At 42.2% G+C, this 17217-nt stretch overlaps 1 protein-coding gene across 1 annotated transcript in view; it reads right to left on the reverse strand.

The window, feature by feature from the left end:
- The window catches only part of CTDSPL2 (CTD small phosphatase like 2), a 34788-nt gene that overhangs the window by 10628 nt on the left and 6943 nt on the right, over positions 1-17217 (reverse strand). Inside the window, exons 2-6 of the mRNA XM_075858420.1 lie at positions 6346-6559; positions 3443-3581; positions 1300-1449; positions 955-1173; positions 645-723 (exon numbers count right to left, since the gene is read on the reverse strand). Coding sequence (XP_075714535.1) covers positions 645-723; positions 955-1173; positions 1300-1449; positions 3443-3581; positions 6346-6537 — 779 coding nt within the window. The 5' untranslated portion in view covers positions 6538-6559. The remainder of the gene's footprint in view (positions 1-644; positions 724-954; positions 1174-1299; positions 1450-3442; positions 3582-6345; positions 6560-17217) is intronic.

The following is a 17217-nucleotide window of genomic DNA, read 5'->3' on the forward strand; positions in this document are numbered from 1 at the left end:
CGGAATGGCCGTTAGACCCGTGACGTACCATTAGGTCATGGAGCGCGAACGATGCGCTCATCACGACATAATCGTCCCGCTCCAGGACGTACTGAGTTAAGCAATCTTTTACAATGATTTTTATAGGTAATACCAGTGCATCACACGGAGGTTATGAGGGTAGTTATATACTGACAGCTACACTTCAAAACGTTATTCCTCAGCTAAGACAAGCTTTCTAGCAACAAATGAAAAAGCAGTGTGTGAATATAGTAACTCGTCTAAGGTAAAGTTATGAGCGCTGCTACACGATGTTTCCGTTTTTTCAAACAATTGACCTCCTATTTTAGCGGTTCTCCCATCCAGGAGACCAAATTTTGAACCCAGCTGCAGCTCCATCACATTTACGCTGTGTCACCTTCTACCAGAGTTGTGCCTGCCTTTGCACAACTCCAAAAGGTGAGCAGCTATCATATTGTCTGTGTCCCTGTTTCCTATGGTTTTGTGATCTGCACTATGTGGCACCATGTTTTTTGCTCTTTTTCCGAGATCAAGGTAAAGTTATGACCACCAAAAAAACGTTAAAGAAAATTGGTCAAAATGTTCTAGTCTTCTAGAAAGGACAGGGGAAAAAAAATAAATCTAAAAATAAAATTGCAACTCACGGGTCAAACACCTCCCAGTCTTCTTCATATGCTGCTTCGGCGTGTGCAGAAGAGTAACCACTGTCTGGGGACACTGGAGCTAGGAGACAAAAACAAAAAATTAAGCTATCGCAAGTTGAATAAACAGAACACAAATGATAGTTTGATAAATTTGGAGGGAGAAAAAGGATGGAAATCCATAGCAACTAATAAGTATTTTGTCCTCATTTCCTACCTTGAATGTCAATGTCAGTAGATTATTGGTTTACGTGAGATAAAGCATCCTTTCTTTACCCCAAAGCATGCACCCAAATTAATTAAGGCGCCTAACCTGTTAACGTTGGGATGTCCCGCTCTGGGGCATCCTCACCTGCCTCTAGCCAGCTATTGGCTGCTGAACGCACAGGTATCCCCTGACTGGGGTAGGATGTTCCATTAGTGGATGTGGTGGTGGTGCTGGTGCTGATTTCATCCACCTGCTCTATTTCCAATTGTTTCACTATCTCCTCAGCTTCCACCGCTTGTCCTGGAGAGTCTGAGCCAGACGTGCCTAAAAAATACAAATTGGTTTTATTTTAGCGTTCCAATAACAATGGTCAGATACAATGTAGTGTATATACAAAGCTAATACTAAGTAAAAGACTAAATAAAATATATTTTACGTTAAAAAACTCACCATTTTTATTTGCTGGTGAGAAAAAGTTGAAGACAGGAGAGAAAATGGTCCCCAGCAGTGTGGTCCTGGGTGGGCTGGTTGCAATAGATGAATCGTCCAGCTTTCCATTCTGTTTCAGATGTTGAGGGGTCACCTCGTAACTTGCAGCTTCTACAACAAGAGATAATAAAATAATCACCATATGAAATGAGTGTTTTGACAATATAAGGAATTACAAGTAGTCAACAACCCGGGTGCTGCACACAAGTTACGGATTATATTGGACTTAGAGGGTTTGTAAAGGCTTAGAAAAGTATGGCTGCTTTCTTTCAAAGACAGCACCACACTGGTCCAAGGATTTTCTAACACTGTACGACCTATTTGATGGAGTATATAAAGCCAGACAAACAAAACATTACATTTTGGTGCAATAACATAACATAAAATATGCAGCTTTAATCCTTCCCCCATTCACTTATTTCGTATACGTATGTTCCAAGTACACATTCAAAACTTGTCCATACCATGTCCTCAGGACATCCACGCGCTTCTGAACATGTCAAGTGATGAACGGTTCAAGGTTATGAGTGATGTGGTCATGCCATTTCATCACATCCCTGCAATGAGTGACATCCACAGGATATGTCATAAATGTCATATAGATGCGCCTTTCTTTATTAGGGTAGCATGCTATACTTTAAGCATCCAGCCCCACACGTGCTATATGAGCTGGTTTGTTTGTTCATCATAAATGTCATATAGATGCGGGTCCCATCTCTGGGAGCCGCACCCATCTCTAGAATGGAGCCCCCTAAATCCTGTCCTTCTGCTCTGTGTTGTGGCTGAAGCGTGTGATTTCCAACCATGAAATTCCAGAAACAGCGTAGCTCGCTGAGCTACGCGGTTTCCATAAGTCACGTAGAACTGAATAATAGTTACAGAAACAGCATAGCTCACATGCTACTCTGTTCCCATAATTTCCATTCACTACTATGGGAGTTACAGAAACAGCGTAGCTCAGTGAGCTATACGGTTTCCATATTTCATGGTTGGAAATCACACGCTTCAGAGGTAGAACGGGGTTTAGGGGGCCCCATTCTAGAGTTAGTTGCGGGTCCCAGAGGTGGGAACCGCATCTATATGACATTTATGACATATCCTGTGGATATGTCATGAACCTATCTGATAGGAAACCCCCTTTAAAGGAACAGTGTCATCACAAATTATTTTTTTATATGTTAAAGATGTTAGTGCTTTATTAAAAACGTTTATATTTATTTGTGTGTTTGTGTTTTACTTTTTCTTATTTTTACACTTTTTCTTCCCTATGGGGGCTGCCATTTTTTGTTCCATTTCTGTATGTGTCGATTAACGACACATACAGACATGGAATACGGCAGCCACAGTCCCATAGGGACTGCGAACGGCTCCCGTCCCATTCACTTGTGTGTACGGCGTCTGTGTGGGAACTGCGCATGCGCCGCTCCCACACAGTCCAATTTGAAATTGGCGCCATTTTCCTGTGGACCGGAAGTCGCGGCCGGACAGTAATATTACTACTTCCGGTCGCGGCTTCCGGACTTGTGCACTTGCACCAGCGGCAGCAGACGGAGCGGACGGGCCGGAGGGAGCCGCGGCGGCAGGAGCAGGTAAGAGATTTAAATGTATGTTCCGTGTTTGTGTGTGTTTACTACTGTATGTAAACCTACTACACTGTGTGTTAGCTCAAAAAATGGCGACACACAGTGTAGGAGGTTACACCGTTCAAACCCCTCGTTTATCCCGGCACTAGCCAGGATAAAGGAGGGGGGGATGCTGAGAGCTCACTAGAGCGAGGGCTTTTCACCCAATGTTGCAATGCTGCAATTTTGGGAATAGCTCCATCTAGTGACCAGAAATGGGAAATACTATAAATTAGAATTAATTTATAATATTTCCTGAGTCGTGAAAAAAATAAAAAAAATGTGAACAATGTTTAATCACCCACACACTAAATGTTTAATTAAAAAAAAATAAAAATGTTTTTCTGGCAACACATTCCCTTTAAGTACCCAGCTAAAGCAGACAAGACTGAATACCCCACAGATAAGGCAACAAAACTAATTTGCTGCTCACAACCAAATTATGCTAATTAAAAGGATTGAGTGATGTGCCTTGGTTCTACCTCCATTAACTTGACTTTTCCGCCGGACACGTGCAATGGGCTTGCTTGGTTTGTCACCGGTACGTGGGGTTGAGGTGATTAGGTTGTTATCGAGGTCACGCTCCAACCTACTCCTCTTTGCGGGGTTCTCTCGATCCTCCTAATAATAAAAACGTCATGTAAGTTCTTACTCGTGTGTATTAAATACATATGGCACAAATGTGTGATTACTGAGAGTCTAAGCGCTGGATCCCACACATTCCTGAGAAAGGGATTTGCTAGTCCTTGTTTTCTCTCCATTAGTGGCAATAGGAGATAAGGAAATAGAGCATGCTCACTAGATGTGCCATAACAGCTTGTTGCAGTTCGACTGTTGGGATCCCCAACACCCTGACTTATGGCATATCTTGTGAATGTTTTTGGTGGCTTCTTTACCAACCATTGTATTTTGTAAGGGTGAAACCAGATGTTGCAAATTTGCAGTCTGCATTGGCTAAAACCCGCAGAAAAACCGATGACAAAATCTGCATGTGGCATTGTGTAGATTTTGCTACAGATTCATGGCAGAAATTGTCTTCCAAGTCTGGCCATGGTTTAACTATTGTGCAGCAAGTGCATCAAATTGGTGCACATCGATATGGTGTATACAGCTTCTATGCAAACGGAAGGAACATTTTTAATCAAAACAATTTACAAAGTTTATTTATTTCAGGTGCACTAGACCAAAGGGAGGGAGGAAGTTGCAACAGTCGACATGGCCTCCAAAAGGGGTTTTCCCCCCAATTAACACTAATCACCTATCCACAAGATAGGTGATAGATGTAGGATCGCTGGGGGGCCTACCAATCTCTAGAGCGGAGGTCCTGATTCCCACTTTACTACACGATCGCAGCAGTGAGGAGGAGTTTAAATGGAGCAGCGGTCGCGCATGTGCGCTGCCGCCGTCTTCAGCCTAACAAGGTGCACATTCGTTTTAGTGACAGTGCGGGTCTCAGCAATCCAGAACCTCACTGATCAAAACTGCCGATAGGTCTCTATGACATATCAAAAGTTTTGGGAAGTACAGTTGCTCTTTAAGTCGTCAGGTATCACACTAAAACACCACCATGCCTTATTATAGTACCCGACAAGGTTTCCAAACATGCTCCTGTATGTTATTTCATGTGCAGTAAAAACTGTAAAATAGATTTTTTAAATGGCGTGCATCATATGTTATTACCAGTGAAGAGTAATCTGGGCATTGACGATACCAGGAAAAGTAAGGGCAAGGTCCACAGAGCGTCCGACAGCCGCACCAAAACCCTGTTCGGCATGGTTTTCAAATTGCTAGTTAATGGCTGCCCACCTGCAAAATCGTACGGCCATTAACCCCTTCCCAACATTTGACGTATCCATACGCCAAAGTCGGGTAGGGGACGTATGGAGTGAACCCGCTCCATACGATGCGGGTGTCGGCTGTTTGTCACAGCCGACACTTCAGAGTAACGAGCGGCATTGCGCTCGAGCGCGATCCCGCTCGTTTAACTCGTTAAATGCTGCGGTCAATAGCAACCGCAGCATTTAAAATAGTTAGGAAGAGGGGGCGACCCTTTCTAACAGCTCAACACGCCCCCCGCAACGCAATCGCGGGGGGGCTATGGTTGCTATGGCTGCCTGGGGCCTAATGAAGGCCCCCAGGTCCGCCATTTTTGTGCACCTATTAAGCCCTGCCTCTGGCAGGGCTTAATAGATGCTTGTCAGAATCACAATATACTGCAATACATTAGTTAGATCGCTGGTTAAAGTCCCCTAGGGGGACTAAGAAAAAAAAAGTAAAAATGAGTTAAAGAAAGTTCCCCCTAGAGAATAGTAAAAAAACATAATTGGTATCGCCGCGTCCGTAAAAGTCTGAACTATTACAATATATCATCATTTAACCCGCACGGTGAACGCCGTAAAAAAAAAAAAATTTGTAAAAAAAAAAAATCGCCAGAATCTCCCACAAAAAATGAAATAAAAAGTGATCAGACCGTCGCATGTACACCAAAATGGTATTAAAAACGACAGCTTATCCCGCAAAAAATAAGCCCTCATACCACTTAATCGACGGAAAATAAAAAAGTTACGGCTCTCGGAATTTGGCGACACAAAATTTATTTTCTTTTTTACACTTAGGTTTTTACTTGTAAAAGTAGTAAAATATAGAAAAAACTATATATATTTGGTATCGCCGTAATTGTATTGACCCACAGAATAAAGTTAACATGTTGTTTTAATTGCACAAAGAATTCCGTAAAACCGGCGCGCAAAAAACCATGGAGGAATCGCTGTTTTTTTTCATTTTCTGCCCCACAAATAATTTTTTTACCATTTCCTAGTACATTATATGGCAAAATAAATGGTGCTACGAAAAACTACAACTCGTCCTGCTAAAATTAAGCCCTCAGTACTATATCGACGGAAAAATAAAGACGTTATGGCTTCTGGAAGGTGGGGAGTAAAAAACAAAAATGAAAATCTGAAAAAGGGCTGCGGCGGGAAGGGGTTAAGGGTGTATTCATTAGTAGCTGCGTGATTTTGTAGGTCAACAGATGTTTTACCCGCAACAACGCGTAGCCAATAACGAGGGGTTTAACAACCACACTGGACAGTATGCCGGCGCAACTGTCGACCGTTTCAATGCCGTTCCATTGGGCCTCACCCGAAGGCAGTTCAGTCTCCAAACCTGCCCCTCAAGGCATGATTGACATCCCCCCGGCCGCAATATACAGCAGCCAGAGAGATATCAATCAAGCCTGGTGGGGCTTCTCATAGTGCAAAGTATATATTGCCACATACAACAATCTTCGTACATTTGTCAATGCCCCTTACCTAGGCTGTCAATCAATGCCATGGTTCTCTATACACTTTGATACAATGATAACACATGCAGTACGCATCCTTACCTTTGCTGTGCTGCCTTTGATGAAATTTTTTATGGTGGACAGCAGACCAGTGTCTGGTTTGGACAATTTGTCTGCAAGAGGAGAGCTCTCCTCATCCTCCTCTTCTTCGGAGTGCTTCCTCTTAGTACGTGCAGTGCGCCCGGCAGTCCCGTGACTACTGCGCGGAGACCCCTTCCGCGTCCTTAGCCTCATCTTTAGGAGTGCCACATAAAAGCTACAAAAGGAAAATTAGTTTAAAAATGGGATATATATATATATATATAGATATATATATATATATATATATATATATAATTTACATTTATTTTTTTTTATTCTATATACTTGTATGGAGACTTGCAAAGTAATACAAAGTTGCGAGTGAAAAAAAATTCTTTGGATTGACCTTATCATTTTTTTTTTATGTATTTCTTGGTTACATCAGGTCCTGGGAAAGCTGGATCACAACCAATATGACCTTAAGGCCTTATTCAGACGGCCGAGTTCGGTCTGTGATATATGGACCGACCACAGTTTAGGGAGCCAGGCTCCTAACATCATAGTTATGTATGGCGCTAGGAGTCTGACTCTTCGCGGGAATACCGTCCTGTACCGTAATCATGATTTCAGTACGTGACAGTAATCCCGCGGGGAGGCAGAGACTCCTGGCATCAAAGATAACTATGATGCTAGGAGCCCTGCTCCCTAAACGGTGGTCAGTCCAGGAAATAAAGGCCGAAACACGGTCTGTTTATCACAGACCGACACGGCCGTCTGAATAAGGCCTAACAGATCCCTCACAGTTTGTCACTAAACTCCTTTCATGTTATGTAGAGATCTAGGAAGCAGCGATTTGTCATCAAGAAGGCCAAGAAAGTTGGGTGACACTCCCTGTGGGATCCCAAATGGCATCAATTTTAGTTACTACCTAGTTCTACCAAAAATGAGTGTAACCGAGACAGCTGAAGAAAAGGTAGTTACTTGAAGAGGACTAAGGGTATGTTCACACGCTAGACTAAAAACGGCTGTAAAATACGGAGCTGTTTCCAAGGGAAAACAGCCTCTGATTTTCAGCCGTTTTTTATGCATCAAGCGTTTTTTACGGCCGTCTTTGGAGCGTTTTTTTCTATTGAGACAATGAAAAACGGCTCCAAAAACTGCTCAAGAACTGACATGCACTTCTTTTTTTACGTGGCGCTTTTTTAATGCGCCGTTTTTAAAAACAGCCGCATAAAAAACGCCCAGTGGGAACAGAACGCTGTTTTTTCCAATTGAAATCAATGGGCTAATGTTTGGAGGCTTCAGCCCCGTCATTTTCAGCCGTTTTTCGGGCCCTGAAAATAGGCCGTATGCACATACCCTTACAGTTGATTTCTTGATACCCCTTAATAGCGGTTTGTGGGATCTGTGAGCTAAATACTGTACCAGGGCCACAGCTGCACAAATTTGTCTTCTAGTTTGTTACAATGTATCAGTCTGGAGTGAATTCTCTTTAGCTCACAAAAGCATTGCCTAGACTAAAATACAAATATATCCACATCTCAGCTTTACAGCCCCTGAATGTTAAAGAGGCTCTGTCACCAGATTCTCAAACCCCTATCTCCTATTGCATGTGATCGGCGCTGCAATGTAGAGAACAGCAACGTTTTGTTTTTTTAAAAACATTCATTTTCGGCCAAGTTATGAGCTATTTTATGCAAATGAGCTTTGAAATGGACAACGGGGCGTTTTTTTTTCGTTATGCCCAACTGGGCGTGTATTGTGTTTTTAACTACGCGTGTTTATGTGTATGACGCTGACCAATCAGTGACCAGTCAGCGTCAACACTCCTCTCCATTCATTTACACAGCTGCACAGCGTTCTTACTAGATACACAAGTGTCCTGATAATGAATACACATGAAATCCAGCCTGGAAGTCATGTGTATTCAGAATCCTGACACTTCTGACTCTTTTCTCTGAGATTTCAGCAAGCCACTCGTAATCTCGCGAGATTACGAGGTAAACGAGATTTTGTTTCCCTTGCTGGAAATCTCAGAGAAAAGAGTCAGAAGTGTCAGGATTCTGAGTATCTAGTAACTGTCCACCCAACTCTCATTTCAAACATCTGCAATCTGGCTACTGACCCCACCACGTTACTGAAACGTTACTGTCGCCTACATAATCTGATCGTCGGTGTAATGTAAATAACAGCAGTGGTTTTTATTTTGAAAAACTATCATTTTTGAGCAAGTGGTGAGCAATTTTAGACTTATGCTAATTAGTTTCTTAATAGACAACTGAGCGTTGTACAGAGAAGTGTCTGATGCTGACCAATCAGTGACCAATCAGCGTCATGCACTTCTCATTGTTCCAGCCCAGCATGATCCACAGCAGTGAGATTGTGCAGTGAAAGAAGCTGAGCTGGAACAATGGGAAGTGTAGGACACTGATTAGTCACTGATTTGTCAGCGTCAGACACTTCTCTCCACAACGCCCAGTTGGTCAAAAGTAAAAACACGCCCAGTTGGTCATTAAGAAAGTCATTAGCATAAATCTAAAATTGCTCATAACTTGCTCAAAAATGATAGTTTTTCAAAATAAAAAACACTGTTGTAATCTACATTACAGCGCCAATCAGATTATGTAGGAGATAGGGCACTTATAATCTGGTGACAGAGCCTCTTTAAACCCGCAACAAATAAACAGAGTTTACGCAAATACAATCAGGCTGGGTTCCAACGAGCACATTAACGTCCGTAATGGACGGACGTATTTCGGCCGGAAGTCCCGGACCGAACTCAGTGCAGGGAGCCGGGCTCCTAGCATCATAGTTATGTACGACGCTAGGAGTCCCTGCCTCTCCGTGGAACTACTGTCCCGTACTGAAAACATTATTATAGTACGGGACAGTTGTCCTGCAGAGAGGCAGGGACTCCTAGCATCGTACATAACTATGATGCTAGGAGCCCGGTTCGCTGCACTGAGTTCGGTCCGGGACTTCCGGCCGAAATACATCCGTCCATTACGGACGTTAATGTGCTCGTGTGAACTCAGCCTTAACATGCTCCGCTCAGTATTTACGCAGCGTCTGGATGAGATTTGTTCTCCCATATTCGCTTTGCTGCTACTGTATTTCCTGCAGATTTTCCGCAACTAATTCCATTGCGGAAAAACCGCAGTATTTACGCAAAGTGTGAACTGACCCTTAAAGTTATATATATATATATATATATATATATATATATATATATATATATATATATATACACACACATACATTTTAAAAAAAAGGAGGTAAAAAACAAAGAAAACAAAGAAAACCTTCTCATTTTCCCTCAAAAGCTATGCAAAAAAAAATACAAAAAAACAGGTAGTCCATAAAAGTCTGAACTATCACAATATAACATTATTTAACCTGTACAGCGAACGCCGAAAAATAATAATAATTGAAACGCCATTACTGTTTTTTGGTCACCTCAACTCCGACAAAAAAACGGAATAAAAAGTGATCAAAGAGTCTAACGTACCCCAAAATGGTACCAATAGACACTACAGTTCTCCTCGCAAAAAATAAGCCATCACACAGCTCAATCAACAGAAAAATACAAAAAGTTATGGCTCTCAGAATACGGCGACACAAAACAACATTTTTAACAATTCGTTTTCCCCTCGTGAAAAGTGGTAAAATAAAAAAAAACTATAAAAAAAATAAAATATATAAATTTGGCATTGCAGTAATCATATTGACCCGCAGAATAGTCAACAGGTCGTTTTTACCACATGGTGAACGCCTTCAAAATTTTTTCCCATTCCACCACAAAAAAAGTTTCCCATTTTTCCAGTACATTTTATGGTACAGTAAATGGTGCTGAGAAAAACGACAACATTAAAGTCCCAACTTTTTTTTTTTTTTTTTTTTAGAAAGTGGTCGAGGGAAAAAATAAGAAAAACTGAAAAATGGCTGCGTCGAGAGTGGCGCTTTAAAATAAATAATAAAGATGATCTTATCAGATGGTGGGCGAATTAAAGACCCCTAACAGCCAGCTATCCTGTAAAATCGGTTTTAGTAAATAAATAATTGTATTCCCCATTAAATAATTCTGGCGCATCTTTTCTTAGAACTCTGCGTTGCGCCATTCCTCAGTTATTCCTCCTAGACATTTAGAAATAAATTGATCATTTGGTGTTATTAGTTGGGTGTGTGTCCTTAGACAAACTGACATTATCCAATCAGTGCTGACAGTGAGACTGTGTAGGGACACACCTCCTTGACAAGGGGAATGGTAACATCCAGGTGTCAATTTATTCATAAAATTATAGGAGGAATAACAGAGGAACAGCACAATGCAAAGTTCTAAGAAAATAGGGTCCAGAATTGTGATTTCATGGAGAATACAAGTATTCACTATAAGGGTATGTTCACACGACCTATTTTCAGACGTAATTCAGGCGTTTTTTACGCCTCGAATTACGCCTGAAAAGACGGTTCCGTTACGCCTGCAAACACCTGCCCATTGCCTGCAATGGGTTTTACGATGTTCTGTTCCCACGAGCCTATATTTTACGCGTCGCTGTCACAAGATGGCCCGTAAAATGACGGCTCGTCAATAGAAGTGCAGGACACTTCTTGGGACGTTTTTCTGTAATTTCAGACGTTTTTTGTTAAGCGTTTGAACATACCCTAATAGGTATGTCAGGAGAGGTGACAGGTCTTCTATAGGGTCAGTTCACACGTTCAGGATTTGATAAGGATGAAATTTGCATCAAATCCACATTTAGAAAACCGCATGTGCGTATTTCTTATGGTGCGGATTTCATTGCATATAATTGATTTCGATGATGAATCCGGCGAGGAATGGACATGCTGCGGATTTAAAATTTCTATCCGCATCTATAAATCTGCAATGTAAAAATACACTGCACATAGTTTGGGATTGTAAAAACCCATCTACTTGCATTGTACAGTAAAATTATGCGGATTTGCTCTGCGTATTCCGCAACGCAAATCCACATCAAATCCTGAACGTGTGAAAAGGCCCTTCTAGGTGTTATGGGGAAATAAAACGGAATAACTATTTTCAGGATAGGCCATTAATATCCCGGTGGGGGTCCGACTCCCGATTAGCTGTTTAAGGGGGCCGTACATATCTCAGCACTGCATAATGCTTACAACTTCGTAGCGGCGGTGCATAGTACAGCTTCTTTCCATTCAATTGAATAGGAGTAAGCTGGGATCCTAAACATATGCTCAAACAGGTATTATTTCTGGCCTTTGCTAAAGTCCTCTCCTTTTGTCAGGGGCACAATCCAAATGGATCATGAGCGTTATGGGTTAAATGGCCATAATCCTGGCCCTTAGTAAAGAAGAACAGCTGTCAATCACCCAGACGTACATGTACGTAATAATGCGGAAATTATCTCCCACTTACGTGGTACATCCACATCAATTTGCGGGAAGGGGTTAAAGGGAATCGGTCAGCTTTCTTGACATTTTTGTTTTAGTAAATCCCTATATTTCCCACAAAACATTTAAATTTAGTCTAATTATAAAGACTTAAACCTCATGCACAAGATCGTGCTTTTGCGGCCGCGATTTATCCGCAAATTGCGGACACATTTATTTGTGATTTACACGGATCCATGCAGGGGCCGCAGTCACTATACAGTCCGGATTTGCGGATTCACTAATACCGGTGAATTGTGGTGAGTCCTGATGGCACACGGATGCACAAGAGGTATTTTACGGTCCTGTGGTTTTGCAGAAAGCAAAACCAATGTGGTCGTGTGTTTAAGGCCTGTTAACTATCTTGGGAAGGAAATTTTTTTTCTTAGGGGCTGCAAATTAAATAAATAAAACAAAAAAAACAATACTTACCTATCCTTGCCCTCGGCGATCCAGGGCTGAGGCTCTGACAGCACTCCCGGTGGTTGTTTACATGCACGTAGCATGCAAACGCGGCAGCAATTTAGACGGCTCAGCGGGGCTCCCTGATGACGAATCGTGTTTCTGGCATAATGCCAGAAATACAACATATGGGTGCTGAGCCCTCCGATTGTCTGTAGCGGTCACATGCTACGTGCATGTAAACAGTCATCAGGAGTGCCCCCTGAGCAAAAGCGCTGGATCGCCGGAGGGAAGGATAAGGGAAGTATTTATTTTATTTATTTCATTTCCTAGATAACCCATTTAATAAGAGGGAACTATGGAGATTCTTGCCTCAAGGAAAAATTTGCCACAATTATCCAAGGAGTTCTTTCGCCTTTCTAAAGATAAAATAGCAGTTAATAAGAGCGGTTGAACTTGATGTACATGTGTCATCTGACAAAAGTCCCATTCCCCAATATATAACTTCTGACCTAATGCGGTAAAAGAGCGCAAACGCAAAAACGTTGCATGTGAACAGGACCTAAAGCCACCAACTACTGGTTAAGACGACAGTTAGGTACCTTAACCTCAGGAATGAAAAGTAAGAGACAGTGGACCACATAACTTTCTCGTATCTGGGCTCAACAACGCTGCTATAGGAACCTATAAGTAACACGTAGACTTAAGATAAACTCCAAAAGATGATGTTGTAAATGCTTCTTATTAGCCAGAGCGTTAGTGCAGCCATGTACTACCCGCTTACAGAAAAAAAAACTGTTTGAATTCCACATGTCACTTGCACTGGTGGCACGCGTTACCCGTTGCTCAACATCCAAGCCAATTCATGTAGTGGAGATCAGCAAATGATTTGACAAAATGGTTCCTACTGATCCTAGCCCATTGAATATAATTTTTTGCAGTCAAACAGGACGCACCAAAAAAAACCGGCAGCACAGAAAATGCCTCCATTTTTACAGCTCCCCGTGTAGGCCAAAAGTTGCACAAAACACAGATGTTCACTTTAGGGCCCAAGAAAACGTAATGTTTCGCACTTATTCTCTTGAATTACAATAGCTTAACCCTGTCCCTGCCAAGGACGTATCTTATACATTCTAACAGGGAAGCACTTCAGTAGCCAAGGACATATCGGACTTGTCTTTGTTACTTACAGCTGTAACTGAGGCAGGGTCGCAGCTAGATTTTTAGCTTTCAAACAAGCCCAGGATCCTAGCTCTAGATGTGACACAGCCTATTAGAGCCAGTTGAAGTGGAAGCTACATATATTTGTAGCTTTTACATCAGCCCGTGTGTGAAAAAAAAAAAAAGGGGGGACAGGCAGCGTGCAGGGAGTGGAGGAGAAGCTCTCCTTCTCCTTCTCCTCCTCCTCCTGTCCCTGTATGGCTGCAGAATACCCCAGGGTGGAGCGGTAACATTAACTTTTCTTCATGTTATTACCACCCCTTATCAGAGAGTTCACATGCTCTCTGGTTGTCACATATGGAGAGTAGGGTCTTTTTTTTTTTTCTTCAGAAAAGTAGTAGCTCATCTAATCACCCCGTGTCTAATTAGGCCTATTCATCGACTCTACGACCCAGATGTTTACCGCGACTGGAATGCGGCGTGAAAGAAGTCGCACCAATCACTTGAACCACACACGGTCATCAATAAAGTTTGTACATTTCACACTGCCCCTATTCTGTCCATACCCGATCTTTAGCGTAAAATCCGCTGAACGCGTCTTTAGCAATACCCATTACCTGCTACAGTTATAACAATATTTATAATCACAAGAGAGAGAAGTCTAATACATTTCTGATGGATGGAAAAAGATTTCCGTCAGTCAGAAAATAAATTTTCATCCACTGCCGGTCGCCATAAAAGATAGTTTACAACTAGTGCCACTAAAAACAAAACAATATTAGTTAACGCATTAGATTAGGTTTAGGGAATTGTGATTATTGCTTAGGCTGTGCTCAATTTGTGTTGAATAGCGTCAAAACAGAGGGGTTTTGTAGCAATTTGTAAATAAAAGCACTGCAGAAATCGCGAGTTGACCATGACATGTAAACAGTCTAAGGCTGGGTTCACACGACCTATTTTCAGACGTAATTCAGGCATTTTACGCCTCGAATTACGCCTGAAAAGACGGTTCCGTTACGCCTGCAAACACCTGCCCATTGCCTGCAATGGGTTTTACGATGTTCTGTTCCCACGAGCCTATATTTTACGCGTCGCTGTCACAAGATGGCCCGTAAAATGACGGCTCGTCAATAGAAGTGCAGGACACTTCTTGGGACGTTTTTCTGTAATTTCAGACGTTTTTTGTTAAGCGTTTGAACATACCCTAATAGGTATGTCAGGAGAGGTGACAGGTCTTCTATAGGGTCAGTTCACACGTTCAGGATTTGATAAGGATGAAATTTGCATCAAATCCACATTTAGAAAACCGCATGTGCGTATTTCTTATGGTGCGGATTTCATTGCATATAATTGATTTCGATGATGAATCCGGCGAGGAATGGACATGCTGCGGATTTAAAATTTCTATCCGCATCTATAAATCTGCAATGTAAAAATACACTGCACATAGTTTGGGATTGTAAAAACCCATCTACTTGCATTGTACAGTAAAATTATGCGGATTTGCTCTGCGTATTCCGCAACGCAAATCCACATCAAATCCTGAACGTGTGAAAAGGCCCTTCTAGGTGTTATGGGGAAATAAAACGGAATAACTATTTTCAGGATAGGCCATTAATATCCCGGTGGGGGTCCGACTCCCGATTAGCTGTTTAAGGGGGCCGTACATATCTCAGCACTGCATAATGCTTACAACTTCGTAGCGGCGGTGCATAGTACAGCTTCTTTCCATTCAATTGAATAGGAGTAAGCTGGGATCCTAAACATATGCTCAAACAGGTATTATTTCTGGCCTTTGCTAAAGTCCTCTCCTTTTGTCAGGGGCACAATCCAAATGGATCATGAGCGTTATGGGTTAAATGGCCATAATCCTGGCCCTTAGTAAAGAAGAACAGCTGTCAATCACCCAGACGTACATGTACGTAATAATGCGGAAATTATCTCCCACTTACGTGGTACATCCACATCAATTTGCGGGAAGGGGTTAAAGGGAATCGGTCAGCTTTCTTGACATTTTTGTTTTAGTAAATCCCTATATTTCCCACAAAACATTTAAATTTAGTCTAATTATAAAGACTTAAACCTCATGCACAAGATCGTGCTTTTGCGGCCGCGATTTATCCGCAAATTGCGGACACATTTATTTGTGATTTACACGGATCCATGCAGGGGCCGCAGTCACTATACAGTCCGGATTTGCGGATTCACTAATACCGGTGAATTGTGGTGAGTCCTGATGGCACACGGATGCACAAGAGGTATTTTACGGTCCTGTGGTTTTGCAGAAAGCAAAACCAATGTGGTCGTGTGTTTAAGGCCTGTTAACTATCTTGGGAAGGAAATTTTTTTTCTTAGGGGCTGCAAATTAAATAAATAAAACAAAAAAAACAATACTTACCTATCCTTGCCCTCGGCGATCCAGGGCTGAGGCTCTGACAGCACTCCCGGTGGTTGTTTACATGCACGTAGCATGCAAACGCGGCAGCAATTTAGACGGCTCAGCGGGGCTCCCTGATGACGAATCGTGTTTCTGGCATAATGCCAGAAATACAACATATGGGTGCTGAGCCCTCCGATTGTCTGTAGCGGTCACATGCTACGTGCATGTAAACAGTCATCAGGAGTGCCCCCTGAGCAAAAGCGCTGGATCGCCGGAGGGAAGGATAAGGGAAGTATTTATTTTATTTATTTCATTTCCTAGATAACCCATTTAATAAGAGGGAACTATGGAGATTCTTGCCTCAAGGAAAAATTTGCCACAATTATCCAAGGAGTTCTTTCGCCTTTCTAAAGATAAAATAGCAGTTAATAAGAGCGGTTGAACTTGATGTACATGTGTCATCTGACAAAAGTCCCATTCCCCAATATATAACTTCTGACCTAATGCGGTAAAAGAGCGCAAACGCAAAAACGTTGCATGTGAACAGGACCTAAAGCCACCAACTACTGGTTAAGACGACAGTTAGGTACCTTAACCTCAGGAATGAAAAGTAAGAGACAGTGGACCACATAACTTTCTCGTATCTGGGCTCAACAACGCTGCTATAGGAACCTATAAGTAACACGTAGACTTAAGATAAACTCCAAAAGATGATGTTGTAAATGCTTCTTATTAGCCAGAGCGTTAGTGCAGCCATGTACTACCCGCTTACAGAAAAAAAAACTGTTTGAATTCCACATGTCACTTGCACTGGTGGCACGCGTTACCCGTTGCTCAACATCCAAGCCAATTCATGTAGTGGAGATCAGCAAATGATTTGACAAAATGGTTCCTACTGATCCTAGCCCATTGAATATAATTTTTTGCAGTCAAACAGGACGCACCAAAAAAAACCGGCAGCACAGAAAATGCCTCCATTTTTACAGCTCCCCGTGTAGGCCAAAAGTTGCACAAAACACAGATGTTCACTTTAGGGCCCAAGAAAACGTAATGTTTCGCACTTATTCTCTTGAATTACAATAGCTTAACCCTGTCCCTGCCAAGGACGTATCTTATACATTCTAACAGGGAAGCACTTCAGTAGCCAAGGACATATCGGACTTGTCTTTGTTACTTACAGCTGTAACTGAGGCAGGGTCGCAGCTAGATTTTTAGCTTTCAAACAAGCCCAGGATCCTAGCTCTAGATGTGACACAGCCTATTAGAGCCAGTTGAAGTGGAAGCTACATATATTTGTAGCTTTTACATCAGCCCGTGTGTGAAAAAAAAAAAAAGGGGGGACAGGCAGCGTGCAGGGAGTGGAGGAGAAGCTCTCCTTCTCCTTCTCCTCCTCCTCCTGTCCCTGTATGGCTGCAGAATACCCCAGGGTGGAGCGGTAACATTAACTTTTCTTCATGTTATTACCACCCCTTATCAGAGAGTTCACATGCTCTCTGGTTGTCACATATGGAGAGTAGGGTCTTTTT

Source organism: Rhinoderma darwinii, chromosome 3, assembly GCF_050947455.1.
Source record: "Rhinoderma darwinii isolate aRhiDar2 chromosome 3, aRhiDar2.hap1, whole genome shotgun sequence".
NCBI lineage: Eukaryota > Metazoa > Chordata > Amphibia > Anura > Rhinodermatidae > Rhinoderma > Rhinoderma darwinii.